The 19,764-nt window shown below is 41.4% G+C and overlaps 1 protein-coding gene across 3 annotated transcripts in view; it reads right to left on the reverse strand.

The window, feature by feature from the left end:
* myo5b (myosin VB) overlaps positions 1-18,454 on the reverse strand; it is an 89,245-nt gene extending 70,791 nt beyond the window's left edge. For all 3 annotated transcript variants that reach the window (XM_036528397.1, XM_036528398.1, XM_036528395.1), the window contains exon 1: positions 17,942-18,454. In XM_036528397.1, coding sequence (XP_036384290.1) covers positions 17,942-17,968 — 27 coding nt within the window. In that variant the 5' untranslated portion in view covers positions 17,969-18,454. The remainder of the gene's footprint in view (positions 1-17,941) is intronic.
* Between the last annotated feature and the right edge of the window lie 1,310 nt (positions 18,455-19,764).

A 19,764-nucleotide genomic window follows, 5' to 3' on the forward strand; every position in this document is an offset into this window, starting at 1 on the left:
TCATCTCACTTCAGAACTAGAAGCATTCTACAATGCATTATAGATCTCAAACTAATCTGAGAGAGGGGTGGGGGGTTCTCTTCTTCTTTCTGTGTGTGCATGCTACATTTTATCTAAACTTGTCATATTACTAATTTTATATACATATACACACATACACATACCATTCTCCATTCCCCTAATGCTGAAAGACAACTTCTTAAACTGACAATCATATCCTATGTGGTCAACGTAAAATAACATTTTAAATCCAACAGGAATTCAGCTGTTTCTGAGATTCAGGTGTTTCAGGTCCTGCAGAACTGGAGGTGTCCCTCATTCAGCTGGAGACACTGGAATGAGCAACTGTTTCAGCTGTTAATGAACTGATAAGATGCACGGCTCTAATCTGGTGAAGCAATGAGAGGTCTGGGGACTAGCTGTCAACACACACACACACACACACACACACACACACACACACATTTTCTTAGAGAGAAAAGTACCTCTCTTTAACCTTAAAAAATCTTAAATTTTAGCCAATGTTCCCTTTTTTTCTTCCAAGTTTATCAATCAGGACACAAATACAAGTGTAAGCATTGTGAGGCTTTCCTCAATTCCTTACTCAAAGCTATGGTTACTGCAGTTATGGATTTGTGACGTATATATATGCAGCCCCAATGTGTGACACAGACTACATCATGTTTTACAGCTGTTACATATCTTAGGTACTTTACAGGTAGATGCTGCCCTGTGTCTTTTAGAGGCTCCTTACTGGGACTGCTTTGAGCTGCAGGAAAGACAATTCAATTCAGTCAAGAATCCAGAGAATTCACAGGTGTACAAACAAAGGAATGTCTTTATTTACTGTCCTCATACCAAACTGCGGAGATACGCAAACTGACACCAGACCAGACAAAGTACAACAAACTCAAAAGCACAGGCAATCGCAAGAGACCAGCAGGCATGCAGTTTATGGACAGTGATGGCATTATCACAATCAAACACAATGCCCCTGCTGCCATTATGTTTTACCCTTCCCTTTTTCCATGCGCAGAGGAGCGCACAGGCTCATGTGCATGCGCACTCACGTGCTGACACGCCAACGCTCGCGCGCAGGCACACTCCGCTGCAGAGACAGGGGCAGTGAAAGGAAAGGTCTTGGAGAAGCAGCAGTGTGGAGCTCATCAGCGGTGGAAACACTGGGGCAGCAGCAGCAGCGGTAAATTACAGCCATTGATTCAAGCGGACCTGACATGAGTAACGCGAGCACCTCATCTCAATCTCAGCTCTCTCTGTTCCTATCCCATCTTCCTCTCTCTGTCCTCTTACTACTCCTCTCCATTTCTCAAGCTACCTCTAGTGAATCATTGATAGCTGACAATTAAATATTGAAGTTCACCGAATACATCTTCTCTGTATAGTTCTGGCTCTGGTCCTCATCCATGTTGCATGACCCGGGCCCAAACACCAGTGAGACCCCTGTAGAACCACAACCGCAACAGGCTGTGCTTTCTCTACAGTACCCCAGGCTGTGGCACAAAGGATCACCTACAGGAGGCATCCTCTTCTTTTAGGGTTAGGGAAACACAGAGAGCTATACCCTTGGCTGCCCAGGTTTGGACATCTACCTGCTCCGGCTGGCACAGAGCACTTGGGATGTGCCCTGTGCCGGCACACCCATAACTCATCCGTTCATCTGGAGGCGTAAGTCTCACTAAGATGAAACAGACCAGAGTGCCGAACAGCCCTGGGATCTAGAGTGTCTCACAGAGCAATGTGTTCCTGCTCTAATTAGGGCACTGAAAAGACCAGCAAAAAAAGTCATTATCATAAACATAAAGCAGCCGCAGAGCTTTGAAAACTTCTAAGCTACATTTTTTCCTATAAGCTTGTAAGTGAGGACAAAGAAATTTGGTGCTTGATTTCACATCACACAAGAAAATGGGAGAGAGGCCTGAGGCCATTTTCTATGCTTTGATCAGAACAATGGCTGCCAAGAGCAGAACGAATATTTGCATCCAAGTAAAGGAGTGAGATATGACAAGACGACTTGGACAGTCCTGGTCATATCCCTTTATACAGGACAGCTTTCCCTGCATATGAGGAAGAGAATATGCAAACGGTTAAACATGAACGGCAAAGTCAACAAGGAAAACTGAAAAACTACTTCAACACAGGAGATAAGCTTCCTGGGGGCATCGCTCCTGCCTGGCATTACGTAAGTGCCTGATTTCATTACCTCTGGGTTTGGAGTTGAGGGGCGGAACCAGCCTGGCCAACGGACTGGCTCCCCGTCCTATTCAATTACTGTCACAATAGAGCTCTTCACATCCCGCTGCTGAGAGAGAGAGAGCGCTTCCCGCTCCAGAAAAAGCAGCATGGCCCTTTGTACCCCCGAGCTGCCCCAGGCCAAAGCACCGACATTATTACACATGTGAATATACATTCGCTTCATACTGGGGGGGGAGAGCATTAAGAAAAAAGAGAGCTGCAGACTGTGCAGCATTCGGTCACTCATCAGAGGTAGACACTCACTTACAGAATGACAAATATAATTCTTAATTATGAGAGAGAGGGGACCTCCCACTTTGCCATTCATTTTCTTGGAATTCTCAGTGCATGGTCCCACCTGTTAATCCTCAGAATCATTACTGTGAGTCCATCCTGAAGCAGCTGCTGCGCTAATGAAGACTGATAATGAAGCAGGCCATGTGGTTCACCCTGCAGTGTGTGGATAGCGAGCAATCAGCGTGGGAATAACTAATGTTAGGTTAGAAGCGCTGGTCAGTGGTTCGTGACAGAAGGCCTATTCAGAGGTTCTGAGTGCACATAAAACTCATATTTCCTACTTTGTACAGGATTTGTATAAAACACTAAGCTTCAAGCATAGTGAAATGAATTTACAGACTAATTTTACCATACTGCATTTCAATGTAGTGTCAATTTTACTGCTTTTGATTGCCACATCTCCCTTGCATTTAGTAATGATTATGTAGAACAAGAATAATTCATATTGCACTGGAAGGTATGTACTGTTATAGAGCTTTAATTATATATAACAGGCACTATATTGAAATACATTATATAATATGTGATGGGATTGTTAGCTTTAGCTTTGTAATGTTTCAAAAATGTTTCTGCTCAAACTGCCAATACAATAAAGAGAAAAAAATTCAAAATGTGATGCCAAGTTAAAATGTAGATGAACTTCAAAAGGTCTCCGCAGCTTGGCAGTTAAATGGATTGTTTTATTGAACAACAGCGCTGAAAATAACGATGACCCCAGAATGTCTATAATTAACTTGCACTTAAAAAAATGGTAATGTAGACATATGGGCGCTGTGAATTACAGTAATGACACGTAAAGCTTCTGACAGCCAAAGTCATTGGCATTCTGTTACACTACAGCTACCAGATGGGACAATCTGCTATACAAAATGATGTAATCCTCAGTAACGCCACCCCGGGCATCCCATCCCATAACCATGCCCAGCCTGCTGGGTTTCTCCATTGCTTAACTGGCCCAGAGATGCTCTGACCACTGTCACTCATACCTCGGACAGAGTGCATGCTGCCAGGAAACTAACTACACTTTTAAGCCACATTTCGAAGCAAACCAATTATAACCGATTCCAAGTGTCTTTCCAGCCTCATACACGCCAGCAATCCCTCAACAGGCTGACTTGGTACATAAAGGGGAACTCAAAAGGCTTTGAAGATTTCTACCTGTCAAAGAGACTCTAAATTTCCAAAAATCACACTTTCATTGAAAACAGTGCAGTGTGATGGGCAATCTTAGCTTATTACAAATCAGATTGTTAAGGTGATATTTGTAGAATATATTAGATAGGCATGCAATTTTGAATGTTCCAGGACCTAAACAGATCTTCACTCAGGGGTCTTTAGCATATCAACAAAAGAGAACAGGTGCAGACAAATTTATTTCAGCCAAGTTTAGAAGCACAGTTAAGTTGTATTCCTACCTACTGATTAAATGTCTCAGATCTTCAAATTTGTGTGCTCTCAGCTTTGAAACACTGCATCTATTTATATGGGATTTTATGATCTGATTGCAAATATTCTGTTCATCCATCTTGCCGTTTCTCCTGAAATCCAGGCTCTCCAGAAGACCCTGAAACTCACAGAGCAATGGGCGCATAAATATGATGGATGAAGGCATACAGTTGCACAATGAAGTATGGGGAAGTGCTCATGACTTTTCACAGTACAGTATTCCCTATACCCACAGATCCAAGTCCTTCCCTGGCACTAATCCCAAACCTTTATACACCCCCATTATTTACCAACGGATGTCTCCCCAGGGCCTCTTATGCCAGTGGTTATTTCCCTTCTCAACATATTCATCATCCTGCTGTAGGAATGTCCTTCTCTGCTCTGTGGGTCCCAGAGAGGAGACGGCCACACAAGGAGCAGCTCTGGTATGAGCAGAACTGAAAGCGCGAGAGAGAGCAGGCATGAACACAGCGGTAAGGTTCAAGTGAAGGGCTGCGAGTGAGCCATATTATGATATTGACTCTGAAACATGAACGCTGAGCAGAAAAATTAGGAAATGAAAGACAGCAGCATGAATGAACTGAGTCTAGGTATGTTAAAGGGAGAAGAAGTGAAAATAAAATGAGTTATACAGTACATGGCAAAACCAAAAACAAACAAAAAAGACAACTAGAAACACTAGTTATGGGGCTTGATTACAAACTGTATATTTTGCACTTCATAAACACATTCAACTGTCATTCAAGTCTGCATTCATAACAACCTACGGACATCAAAACAGTATCAAAGCAGGTCTCAATCCTGGTAAAGCACACCAGAACCCTTTCAGTCAAGGGCAGTCATTGTAGTCCGAGTCATACTATTGCATGGGTCAATTATATCTCAAGTTAAACACTCACCCTCCTTCTGTTTTTTCATTTCCATTTCCAATGATTCCAATGACACCAAGATTTCAGGAGTTATTGCGCAGATGTAGAACTTGAAATCGGGTGGTAAATCCATTTAATGTGTTTGAACTGCAGTGTATGTGAGAATTCTTCTTAAAAAAATCACAACAGGGCTTCTAAAACACTTGGCTTGTGGGCCTCCTTCTGTACATTGGTTTTATTTCAAATCGAAATCGCATTTCCTCAAGCTTAACGACCCATTTGATCTCTACTCTGAAGTTGACATTTGCAGAAGGCCCATGAATCATGACAGCACACATGTACACGATAAAAGCCTTGTGATTGGCTGAGATATGAAGGATTCAAGAACTGAAAAGGATGCAAGTCAACTACAATGAAATGTTATTGCTGATATTAGTTTCATTGCTTTACAGAATTTTATTAATAAAAAAAGGGATGGAGATTGGCATAGTGCCCTTCGACTCTCTTGGAAGCTTGGAAATGGACTCCAGAATGCAGCACACAATTGAAGGCAGTGAGCCACAAAAAGTATTTTGAGACTGTGATGGGCAAATAAACTACTAACTGTAACTTATTAAAAGAAATGGAAAAAAGAAATTTAATTACCAATATCCTTAAATTCATGGCTCTTTAATTAGTCACAATTGTGCATGGTCACTGTGGAAAAAAAAAAGATATTTTTATTTTGTGCTCAGAAGCGGTTCTTATTAAAAGTGTTGTAGACATACACATTGAGCCTGTAAGCCACACATTTGGGTGTGTCTTCATTTCATGGCCATAATCCATTGTGCCATAAAACACCAGCCTGTGAACACCCAGTTTGCAGAGAATCACAGACAGATGTACTGATGTCAATCTGATTATTTCAATGCTCCTTCAGCTGATTTAATGAAATGGCTTTCTATTAGTCTGAACAACCACTTCCAGTTGATGCAATCAGGAGAGGTCTTCGGATGAGAAACGGGTGTGCATTTGGTCATTGCTGACTTTGACAGACAAACATGGCTGATCAACTTATCTTATTATTTTGACAAGGTGGTTTGTGGGGGATGGGGTCTTTCTGCTTTGTCATATTGCAGGTCTAGAGGGGTGTTGGGATCATTGCTGTGACTTTGACATGAGACACTGTTATGCAAAGTGAAATTGCAATGGGAACATTCCTTTACATTCCTTGCTGGTAAGATAATTACATTCATTATCATCATTTTGCAGACACTGTTATCCATAGCGACTTACACTGATTAAAACCTCTCCAAAGACAAGTATCACTGATGCTCAACATGAAGATCTGCATTTTCCCCAATCACTCACGCCACTGTACACTTGTCCAAAAAAAGAGGTCAATATTTGTCTTCTGGGACCAGTCAAAAGACATTGGAGTTTCCATGTTGAGGCCTGAAACTACAGCACCACTAGGCAAGATGGTATTATTAGGGAGAGGAAGAGCATATTGAGGCAAATTGTGGCTTAAGACAACCAACAGCCGGATACATCCGACTTGCCAGACAAGCGGTGACAAGGCAACTGCACATTGTAATCAAAGAGAAGACAAAGCATGTTGGTACAGTAGCGATGCCACTTCACTAAAAGGCCCATCTACATGCACAGCTTCTGAAAAGGGTGCTGCCATCGTAGAGGTAGTCAAAAGGTAATGCTGAAAATCTTAAGAGAAGAAGGTGAATACGCTTCTTTTTATTTACGCTAATGGCATTCGTTTATATAACGTATTGTACTGGAGACACTGCGTAACTGTTGATCTCACCTTAATCCACTTCAAATATTTTCAAAGCCAAACCATTCCCCTTCGAAGCGAAATGTGTGCCTTTATGCATTACCCTTTCAGCCAAAACACTGGACTGCAGTGTCCGAGTGTCAGTTTCCGGGTAGGTCTTTTTTTCTTTTCAATCTGAGAGCAATTTTTACATGCTTCACATCACATCCATTACAGCATTCCTATTAGTGACCACCCTTAATTGCCCATTTGGCAAACTGGTGAAGAGCGGCTTGCCATCAGTATTTTCTAATCATCCCAGAATCTTTACTCAGTGGATTCACAACACTGAATATGCAGCCCACACAGATGTGATTCATAGGCCATTACGAACAAGGATGACTTGCATTCTAATCAATGGGGATTTCAACTCAGTCAAGCTAATACTGGTGTAATCTGTACCATAAAGCAAGTGACATTCCAGTCACCTTCTGGACAACTAGAGTTCAACAGTATATTCTTCACACAGTTATTGAAATAGCTGGCAGGTCTATGAAGAATAAACAAATATGACAGATAGGACTGGGTACATTGGTCATTTCCTTCTTAAAAATACAAGGTTCAAAACATTTTCCTTTACTTCAGGCAACATCCACCCTTACTTAATTTAACTGGAACTAAAGAATTAATGTCATAATTCTTTATAGGGTGTAAGCATGCCACTATGACGGGGACCTCTCCACATTCATTCTTTTAGTTCGCAAAAAAATAAAAAAGCATGTGATACTCCAGAATCTTCAATTCACACTGACATTATTCAGTGTTAGGCTATACAACTGAAACAAAGTAATGGAAATCCAGTAAACCCAACTGGAATGCCACATGAGGAAGGAAAACATACAAAACCAATTGAAAAGCTGAGAATTCTCTTGATTTTATTTACTCCAAACATGGGAAGCATTCTTGCTGACACACATTTTGTGATTGAATTGAATTCAATGAGAACTGGGCACTACATAACAGATGCAAAACATTCATGAATGTGTAGATATCGTGTAAATAAAGAGCCCAAGAACAACAATGCCTGCAAAGCCAAACACATTCACAAGTAATCCCCTGTCTGATGCTCTCCTCCAGAGCACCCTACAAAGAGGGCAAAGGTACATGTAATATGCAAAACGTGAGAGCAATTTTAATGCAGCCCATTTTCGCTTTCACTGACTGACATTTCCCCTGGATTTTGCAACTTCACATAAAAATAGACATGAGTGTTTAAAATCAGATAAAGACTGACGCAAACAATGCCCATCGAGACCTGCTCTGACTGGGCTCCTGAGCTGCGGGATTCTGTGCACATTCTGCCTAGATCAGTCAACTCAGAGGCCTCAGCTGAGCAGTGAAAATCTTACTAGCATGATCTCTGTCCATTTAAAAATTGGAAAGGTTTGAATGTTATTGTTTTGACCCTCTTCTCCATACAGCAGATTTGCTATGTCATGGAAGGCATCAGGAAATGCAGCAGTGAAAAATATGACAGCTCCAGGATTCAGATTTTCTTTGGGCATTTTATTGCTTTGCGTTTAGACTGTTTTGACATGTGCAACTGGCCGGCTTTAAATCTGTCATTTCATCTACTAATCCCATCCCCACACACTTGTACTCTGTGATACAAATAGTGGCAACAGAAAAGCAGGTAAGGCAGCTGCAGGTAGGCCGCGTTCTTGTTCATTTATTACCCGAGCCACCACTAGGTGGAGTCTCTGGAGGTAACGTGATCAACCCTGTATGTTTGAGTGTAAGCAGGGACCCTGGAAGAAAATTAGGTTTTGAGAAAAATTGGTGAGATAAATGTAGTATTTTATTACTTGTTCTAAGGTCCCAATAGCAACCCTTAAAAGTAACAGAAGTATACACTCTGAGTGCCACTATAGCTTAAATTCAAGCTAAACTACCAGAAAATACTACGAAAATCCTACAAAAGGTCTTACTGATCATTATTACCATATTGAATTTCCTCCAGACTTCTTAGAGTTCTTGGTTTTGGAGCCAGCATACACCAGCATTTGACATGAGCATTAGCTGATATCTAAATAGCTGCATGCCTAATAGTTTTTAAAAATTAAACATGCATTTTGACATCAATTCATCAGAACTAATTCATTAGGGCACCCAACTTAGAAAAACGAAAGGGTTTTAAAATTGTTCACCTATACCTACAGATAATTTAAAATTATTCATTTTTGTTGGTAATTTCCTTTTTTGGTACACTACAGTTGGAAAAATCACTATAAACCAGTTATGGAATAATGACAAGTAGAATTCACCATTTTAAAAGATCAAATTTTTTTATCCATTTAAAAAGTGAATTGATAGTCATTGATTAAACAGGACAGAGATAAACAATAACAGTAAATTAGAGGAGACCTTGAGGAGCTTCCTTTCCTCATTTACCTATATGGAGATCTGCTGATGTAATATGACCACATGGGACAGGTGTGCCTGTGTGTGCGTACATCTGTGTATGTGTTAGGGGAGCTGCTTCCGTTACTCACATGACAGCAAGCCTTTATAGCCTTCATCTAGGGCTCATTAACATGTCTGGATTTTAATTTTCTTACTGGGATGGTGCAATTACTACTACAGCTAATAATAATGACACTAGTAACAATGTTAATTCCCTGCTGGCCATTCACTCTGCCTCCAGTCTTAACACAGCTCTGGCTTCGGCACACAGGTGGCCTTAGTGAACTGCAGGGCAATGAGGTCATTTGATGTGCTTTATTTTCCAGGCAGGGGAGGAATGGAGGAGAGGGGGAGAGAGGGACAGAAAGCAATGGAAAGAGGCAAGAGGTTTGTGGAGGAGTAGAAGAAAGAAGCAGTCTTTCAGGTTCCGCAGTGACGTGACAGATATAGAGCTGTTGCGCAATGTCTTCTGACAAAGGCAGCCGAGACTCCCTCGCCTGACAGAAACAGCCAACCACGTCATCTCACCTGTCTGTACTTGTGCCAGCTCTACAGATTTCCTTCTGTCAAAAAACAAAACCTTAAATTGTCATCATTAGGGGTGACTTGGAAAGAATTTTGACAAAAGATTTATTGCAAAAATATCAATTGCTATTAAAACGGGGTTGTATCAGTTTCTGGTATGAGAGGGGTTCAGTGTAACAGTGTTCAGTGTAAGCAACAGATGAGCACATCAGTATGTGAAATGCTGGGAAGAGAGACTAGGTAGTGTAACAGGCCTGTAAATTTAGTATAGAGTGCTCAAGTTTCAAAGACAACCAGAATCTGTCTCGCAGTTCTGCTGTTCCGCCACTTCAAATAGCCTCCTATAGAGGTGTTCCATCACCATGGGAACAACAATGACCCCGCCCTGCTTTTTGTGCCAGCACAATGACAACAGCTCTGTGTAAAGACTGGGTGTGTCCAGGAGGAAGTGATCACTTTCTCCCTCACTGGCTGAGATTAGCTCTAAACTTTGACCTGCCTGCTCATCCGAGAGCGTTGACTCTTGCATGTTTTCCAGGTACAAAAGTCACGAAATCAGATGAAGCCATTACTGCGTCCAGATTCCATTCACTCCATTGCATAATAACCTACCGTAAAACCCCCATTACACACACACACACACACACACTGTACATGTGCTGTAACCATATTCCTGCTGTCCAGCCCATATCTGCCTGAGTCTGAAGTACAGCAGAACCAGTCGTGTGTCACCCTCTAACGCTCTCACACAGGGGAGAGCAGGTTGCCTCTGACACAGTCACTTCCTCTCTCCCCCCAACCTGTTACCCTCCTGTTGTTTTTGTGTTGATAGAGGGGTCTCCCATACAATGGGAGTGACGCCAGGTGCTCTGGGACCCTGTAACCCCCCAAGGAGGAGGAGCTACAAATGCACGGCTCCCGCCTCGTGGAACCAGACACTTGTTTACAAAGCCTGCTCAGACTGTAAAGCTACCCAACACCCCAGCAGCGCTGCTCTCGCAAACGCTTGTGTGAAGGACCCGCATTTACCCAAACACTCTAACATCTAACAGAAGTGACAAGCCAGTTAAAGTGATTGCATTCATCTAGTGACAGGCTCCATAAGTGCAAACACACATCCATCAACCTCAACCCTTACATGCTGCGCACTGCGAAATGAGGAGGAAAGAGGGGGCAGAGAGAGAGATTTCCAAGCATAAATATGTCTGAAAACATTCATCTTAAGAAAACAGATTGTTACAGTTATTCTAATAAAATCTTGTCTACACAACACATCTCCTTGCCTCAGCACAGAACTACTCAGCAACTGATTCGTCCAAAATGGATACACCTCGCCAATCACTCAGACGTGCGGAAGCTGACAGATGGCTTCAATTCTTCAGTCAGTTTTCATCATTTCCCTCGTAATGCTCTGTGCTCACCAGACTGATACAGCTCACACAGAATCAGAGACACTCCGTTTCAAAGACAGCAGAATATCTCCACAATGAGGATCAGGACTTCCATTCGGAGACTGAAGCAGGTATCAGACATTCAAACGTGGAGGATGACTGACCTGCAACACTAAAAACCAACATCCTATCACCTAACAAAGTGTTCTCATTGAAACTGAAGATCACTGTTTCAGAGGGTCAAGTGTAGTGGCTCTGAAGCAACCCTGATTAATAATGTTGACTGAGCCACTCTAAGGTCTGCATGACCAGACCTCTCCACAGGGGTTATGACTCAAGCTAATCCAGCTCAACAACAACTGCAGTCCTACTGACAATAGACAAAAACAGCATTCCAAATGAGAACGTGAGGACAGCCACCATGACCCAGTAGGGCAATCATGGAATGGACTATATACTGCATGAGATTCTTAACACAGATGGGTTTTTCTTTTTATTAATGATTATAGAGAGAATGGCGAAGGTTAAAAAGAGAGCTGATCAAATCTACTCAACCCCCCCCAAATCACTTTTTTGTGGAAAGAAAGAGGTGAGCTCCAGTAAGCCATCAAGGGGAGACAAGACAAAAAAAAATACTAATTTTTCAGACATACAAGCCTCTCTTTTCACAGTCCATCAACAGGCAATACATGCCCTGAACTCCAAGCTCATTCCAGATCATTGTCTCTTTCACATGGGAGGGGTTGGGGGGGTCCTTGCACATGTGAGCGTGTGTACGTATGGTTGGGGGTGGGTGGGGGTTAATTTGTACATGCCAGCTTGGCTTTAGCAGTATGTGAAAATCTGAGTGACAGCTGGGCTTGTCCCTCCAGTGCAAAACAGATGGAATTTCTGGATTTGCCTTCCCCCTTTGTATGGGATTATCAGGAATGGGTCAAATGGACAAGAGAGCATTAGGAGGACACAAACTGGGGAAGAGCACAAAATGGCTTAATTTGTAGCTATTCCCACCTATGCACTGTGCCAGAGGTCTAGGGTCAGGGTTAGAATCAATCACACTGTGCAAACCAGGAGTCCAGTTCAACAGCTGAATCCACTCACTCATATTGAACACGCACCATTCATCCTTTGCTGCTCAATTCACCAATTAAAAAAAAAAATGATGAGCATGAAGGGCCCTGTGCCTATGGAACAAGTGATGTTAGGACAAAGGCTCAATGTGTCAACTAATGCGAAGTATTCATGTTCCTGTTTTCACAGATGGTCATGGCATAGACACAAAAAGGGAAGCACAACAGGGGAAGTGTCTGTTGTCATCAGTGAAAAGAAGGCCTTTACAGAGGTAATCAATGTTTAACAGTGAGCACTATAAATACGGACGTGATAAATGTCAAATACAACATAATTCGGTCAACATTTCAGCTATGTCCAATCATTCACAGGAGATGCTGAGCTTTGCTTGGGAAAACAACTGTAGAACAAAAGGAATTGCACATTTACAAAAGCAGAAGAAAGCTCTTACACAGGATGAGTGGTATATGAAACAGTTTTCCTAATGGGAGATTTTAAGTATTAAAGCAAAGTATTTTTCATTTTAAAAAAATGTGGATACTGAGTTTTTGTCTGATACAATCTGAGGATTTGAGCAAATAGGCTTCTATACCATTCTCTACCCAGTTGTCAAAGAGATATGAGTCATTACAGAACCATCACAAAAATCATCCAAACCTAGGCTGCAGAATTTACATTTTGAATAATAAGGGCTGTCCAACAGCTAGGATCCTGATAAAAAAGTAATTCCATTTCAAATTTCCATCTCCAGCTTGTACTGTATAACCCTTTTAATATTTTATCAAACTAAACGGATAGTGTTAGAACTTTCGAAAGGCCTGGCTTTATATTAACTGGAATCACTTGAAAGTACTTGGCTGGGGAGGATTTCCAGATTTCTCACTCTGAGGCTATAAAAGACGAAAGTCCAGGGCAAAACCCTGCAAGCAGGCAAAGAACTCCCAGGGTGGGGAAGAAGCCCACAGTGAGCTTCAGAGCCAGGAATCCTGACACCAACTGCACAGGGAATCGCCAATTGCCAAAAGCTCCGTTTCAGAGTGAGGTGGGGAATCCAAAATAATGGCATTCTGCACTTGCAGAGATTTCACAGGTGTGAACATGGCTAAGCTTTCAGAGAAATTTCTCCAAACCATCTTTCAAGAAAATCCAAAGCACTGTCACAAACTAATTAGCCTATATTTGTAATGAATTAAGAGAAAAGTACAGTTATCAAGTATACTGTACAGTTTAAGTATATCAAGTATATTTCATCAGCAAGTTATGTTTCTTTTTATCATAATCATAAATAAAAATGTCTCCAATCTAAATTCACATCTAAGTTGGTTATAATCAGACTCAGATTTTGAGAACTGTGCAAAACTAAATTTTACATACCAGGTTTCAATTCATTCAAAATATAAATTACACCATCTTTATCAATTGGGGGGGGGGGGGGGGGGGGGCTGACCTCCAGCAAAGCAATGCTGTTTTAACTTTCAATATGAAATTCAGGGTCAGTGTTATGTTTGTTCACAGCTTGCTCCCAAAATGGCGTTTTATTTCAAGGTTGAGCAGAGATGTTAGCAATTAATGTGTATGCCTCAAACAACATCAAATCCATTATTGTTTGTTGAAACAAACCCACACTGTGCAAGGACTGAATCTCTCCTGGTCTGCCAAGTAGAAAGACGTGGGTTTCTGATTTGTGAGTGTGGCAGTCCAGTGACGGTGTAACATACTAGCTGCCTCCAGGCTCCTGGTTATCTTCATGTGCTCCTCCTATCTGCCACAGAGTCTTTTTCAATGCTGCATTTTCAAGAGTTAGCCCATTTCCAAATGTAATATGGGACAGGTCAAGTAATGCAAAACTAAATCATAACTCTTTTCAGTACATTTAAATACTGCATGGGTACCACATGCCGATCTGATGTGCTAACATCTTCTGTACTGGGTCTATATCTTAATTATGTGTGAAGCCTGCTGTCGTCCGTTCCGTCCCCCCCCCCCCCCCCCCTCCGACTTGCAAAGGTTCACAAAAAGCCTCACACATATGTTTCCTCCGGTAACGTTGACGGAAAAGACAGGTCAATTACGACAGGTAGCCTTTGACCTACTCTGGAAAACATTCCATTTACCACCTAGAATGTCAACCTTATTTTGCTCCTTCCTTCTCCCTTGATCTTTTCTATCGTGAAACACCCACTTCACTGTAATTTTTTCCTTTTGTGTAAAAACTGGATCCAAAAAGAAAGTCAGTAAGAGAAAAGCACACGAAAAAAGAATATGCCGTTTTGAGAAATACACTGGAATCAATAATCCACCTTTTCTTGCCCATGGTCTAAGCAACATCAGCCTAAGATTCCACTCTTAGCAACACACACACACACACACACACACACACACACACACAAACACACACAGGGTTTCTCAATGGCACAAGAACAACAATACTTTTGTTTGATGTGCATTACAACAGTATGTGGGCCAGTACTTAGTCATGGAGGATTAGTAACAGCAATGTGTCACCTGAGCCTGTTCTCCAACTCAATATGAATTCCAACATTTAAAGCAAGGTCCACACAATATGGGGGTGTGCTTTTTTTATGCTTTTTTCCCCTCTTCATACAAGCCTTTTCATTAGATATGCAATAAGCTCGTCTCACCATGACAAGCTCTGCAGGAGTGCTGAAGCCAAACAAATGCAGTTCGCCAACACACTCACACGCAAGCCAATGGCAGTTTTTTGTACTACAAGTCCCACAGTGCACCACAATGAAATATGTGCCAATCTGAGGTGAGGCAACTCCCTGGTTGTCTGAAACTGCAGGGCGCCAGAGAGCTGTGAGACATGGAAACCCCAGCTGACCTACTCACCCCTATCCCCAGTGGAAAGAAGCCAAATTTGTTCCACTATTGTGAGCTTCTAGTTTAGAGACTAATTTTGAGGGAAAAGCAGGCATGGAACACATTCCTTTAGAATTGCATGAGGGGCTGCAAATGAACAAAAGTTTGAGGAAATAACTTCCCTGTCAAAAATGGCTCTCTCATAGATATCCAGTTAAAATGATAGTGCAGACTTTGATCACCTTACTCAAAGTTGCCATACTGACAGTAGTAGAACAATCTCAATCAAATAATTGATACATGATCATCATTTGCCTTAATGACCTCAAAATCTGCATTCAAAAGCATCCTAAAAGTCCTACTAGTAATATTCATGAATAGCACAAAACATTTGTTAGGTTTCATTAATTTTGTAGAAATGACTAAACTATTAAACAATACAAATACATATTAGTGAGAAGTTATTGTTCAACAACCTGTAAGAGAAGCTGGCAATCGCTTAATTCTCATACTGCATTTTTCTTTGTATTCGAAATATTTCACAACATAGCAGGGCTGATGATATCTCACTGATGGAAGTCAGAAATACCAGACATAGGAATATGCATAGCGCAATTAGGCCGACATCCAACAGCTTTAACGTCTGCCGTCATGAAATGCTCAATCTCTACCAATGCACCGGATTGTCAGGTATAAAACAGAATGAACGGCCACCCTTCCTGAAGCTTTAGCTCACAACCCCAGGGCTGTTTAAACAGGGGTGCTGCCTTCACTGCGATTCTGGGACTTTCAGAAAGGCCCAGGACAGTCCTCTATGCGAACAATGCTGTGCCATCCCTACAGCAAACGCACCGAGTCACTGAGCTCAGAGCCACCCGCAATGGTTTACTCTACTCTAGCCCATCCCACTCTGTGAATGGCTACGATTGACGTTAGAGCTGGTTCTGCGAAATCCAGTAAGTCAGCCACAATGTCGCCTGTGTTCTTTCATCCATTTCCAAGGCTTAACTAATAAGACCTCCTCATTCAGTAACTGATGGTTGGGAGAACGTCGATAATCTCCAGGATTGCCACATTAAGCAAGTAGACTCCATTTACACACACTCTCCTTCAAAGGCTAAAACATTATTTCCAGCCCGTTTGGCCTGGCCTCAAACTATTGTTTGGTAAGTTGGCCTCACAACAATAATTAAATACTTTCAAAAAGTATAAATAACATAAGATGAAGACAAACAAGAACAGAAAGAAGCAGTAAAGAACTCTCTAAACAATCTCATTTTCTCTTCAATTATTAATATGCTTCGCAATAGGGCAATTACGCACATTCAATGTGAGGTTTAAGTTGAAAGATCTAACTTTAAGAGGTGTTCTGTTGTAACTTGGAAACACAGTAGGATCTTTTGAAGATGCTACCTTTGCTTACAAAATATAAATATTGATATCAAAGGAGAATCTGCAATATCCATTTACAGTTGTCTTCCATAAATCAGTAAAGAATTCAAGGATGACTGTGACTGAAAGAATAGTATGGGTGTCCTCCCAAGACATGTATAAGTTGACAGAAGGCCAAGCCAGAAAGCCAACAAACCTGCTCAACAAATTGCACGTCCCTTCTTGTTTTATTAGGTTGATTTTAATTAAATATCATCTCACCAATCAATCACTATGAGATTATTAATCGTTCGGTACATTCAACCAGATTGTTTTTCTTTCCAAACGATTTTTAAACCAAGGAATAGTAAATTTGCATTAAAGCATCAAAACGGCATGACTGTCGATGATAACTGTACTATCAACCCTCCCACACTGCAGTGGATTCTAAACTGTCAGAGCAGACAGATTGCCTGCATTACCTACAAAAGTGCCTGTGAAGGGGCCGCCGACAAGTTGTCCTACACGTTTGTGTACCGAAAAATAACTCTTGTGGCTAACATGTGCACAACACCACAACACAAAAAAACCCACTTCGTATATTGAACGCGTTTATTCTAACCGTTCCCTCTCAGTCACTTCACAAATGTACATGTCATTTAAAAATTACTGGAATAAGCATTATGCTGGTTTGCACTTTTAACGCTTCCCGAGGTAGTGATCATTTTATAGAGAAATGACAGCATCCTACGGCGTCCACTGGCCTGGAAACGCTTTATGGAGCTTGCGGAGTCTCAACGCTTTGTCAGTCAACCTTTACTCAACTTGCACTTGTGCAAGCAATGTCTCTTTGTTTTTCTGTATCTCAGTTTCATTTTGATGTTTGATAATGTTTACCGAGATGCGACGCACCCCATCACGACATTTATAAAACAAGCGCATTAACTTGCAATCGCAAAAAAGGGGAAACACCACTTTTCACATGCTCCCTGGTAGCACCGAAACCAGACCGAAACTAACTTGCTTGTGCACCTGTTCTTGGGGCTGCAGTAACACATCTTTTGTATTGGAGGGATGGCGCTCTTGCCCCGCATGAAAACTTCGCACTTAGGATACCACACGCAACCATTCTTTATTCAATAACAGAAAATTATGTAGCATCAGGAGTCCAAAGTCAAATGTGAAAAATGTGTCAACGTGTTTAATAACCCGATTGATATGGCGGCTCGAAGGTCTTCAGTTTAAGTAATTCTTGGGTTCAAGCAGTTATGCTGTTCACCAGGATAGACGTGTAGGATAGACACAGGCTACTGTGCGTGGGCTAACGTTACAGCATCTAAAAACGTGTCAGCAATAACATGATATAAAACTATAAGGTGGTAGGGGGTTCATACAATAATGAACACTCTTCAAATCACGGCCATTGACATTATAGTTTGTTTTATAGTAATTCTGTCTTAACAATTGAAGCAAACAATTTGAAAGACGGCGTTTACAGTAAGAGATGGTGTTAAAATGTTTGTGCATGTCTGCGTTTGGGCACACAGTACCAAGGTATGATATTAAAAAAATAAACATATTAAAAAACGTTACACGTACACACATAGTGCACACATGTCTTCTCTATCTGCCCCAACATCCGAACAAAACTTGCTCGAAGCAACCTGAATTAGTTCACTCACCTTAGTGTAGAGCTCGTTCACTGACATCTTGTCCCACCTCACAAGCCCTCTCCGCCTCACCACAAATACTGTAACATCAAGTCACAACCCCTCCGTTCGTTTTGTTCAAGAAAAAATGTTTATATCGATATTTCCATAAAGTGTGTTCTCTCTAAAGAAATGGTTGTCCAGTCGCCATTTTCCATATGTAGGTAGCAACTCCCGAGTTAAGAAGCCCGGCCAATTTCACCGTGTCGTTTTAGTAGCCTAGCGAGCTAGCTACTTCCGACCTTTCCTCTTCGCAGCAGGTGTTTCTTTTTTTTTTTTCTTAATTGTCTAACTATGTTACACCCTCCCCCTATAAACCTATGCCACAGGTACGGCCAATGCCTCAAATTAAAGGTGAGTTAGAGCACATTTTTAAGGGGAGGGATTAATGGGAAAAGTATAAAAAGCAAAAATAAAAAACTACAGAAGCAATGACTCCCATTTACTTCCTTCCCGTATCCATGGATTCAACCATGTTTCATGTTGACAGGCTTGACTGCAGCCGAAGCTCAGGGAGCGCAGTCTCTCTTCTACATTCTACCACTCGAGACACCCTCAGGTCGCACCGCGCCACTGCATTTCGCAGGCGCTCGCTACAGGGGCTGCCGGACTGCCGCATGTGTCAGCAAGGCTACAGTGCAGCTACTGGCGCGCTTAACTCTCTCTGCTTGTGTGTGCTTGTTTACAACGCATTGTGAATTTCTACGGTTTATAGTCTAACCATTTGCTATTTTTTGGAAATCAAAACGAGTGGAAACACGCTCTTTCTTGCGACGTGGAAGCTAAACGTTGAAAATGAAAAATCACACTTTTTGATTCTCCACCAACATAAATGTAGCAGAAATCACACAATAAAGTTGTATTTATGTATATATGCATGCATGCATGTGTGTACGTATATACAGTCAACCATTATTGTGCTTTCCATTAAAAATTGTTTCATGCCCCGTCGTTCAAACGGCTCACAAGGCATTCATCACCAGCTATCAGCACCTCACCCCAACGACACAGGTGTATTTATTAAAAGTTAAATAATTGCCAGCAGGGAGGGAAAGCAACAAACCAAACATCTTATCTCATCTATAGATTGTAAGGTAGAGAGGTAATTGGCCACATTGGTCCAGCTCAGCCTATATAAATATATCACTTTTTACATTAAATTGAAATGTACTCAAATTGAAGTTGCATGTATTCCAGTGATCCAAGCTGCAAATATATGTTGAGATTGAAATCTGTAGTATTTCATAATTATGAACTATTCAGTAGAGATTTGTATCACAAATGAATTAATTGAACCATAAAAGGGATACAATGGTGTTTTGATTGAACGTTGGTCAAATTTAGATAACTGTTGCATATGACTTATACATCCATTGATTTCTGTCTTCATTCTCTGATCAACTCTCTTCAGTAGCAGGTACAGTAACGAAGTCCAACAAAGGGTAAGTATCAATCAACCTGCAATATGTTTTATTATCACACAACTTAAAAAAAGAACTAGTAGTACTTAAAATAACTTCAGACACAACATAGAAAAAAACATATTACCTTACAGTACAGTTCGTATTCGGTCATCTTGTGTGTTCACTACTGTTTTTTTTTCCCCTTCTCTTTGTATTGCAGATGCCCTTTGTATCCTCAGTAATGTTCAATAGTGTCCAAACGGGTAATGTGTTCTACTGAGACAGTTCTGAAGATCCCATTTTTCAGCATGTTCCCATGTTGCTTGTGTAAGTCTGTGTGAGAGGCTTGGCTTGAGCAATATCTCAAACCTGCCTGGACTGCTCTGCAGGGAA

The sequence above is a fragment of the Megalops cyprinoides genome, chromosome 5 (assembly GCF_013368585.1).
Source record: "Megalops cyprinoides isolate fMegCyp1 chromosome 5, fMegCyp1.pri, whole genome shotgun sequence".
NCBI classification, from domain to species: Eukaryota; Metazoa; Chordata; class Actinopteri; order Elopiformes; family Megalopidae; genus Megalops; species Megalops cyprinoides.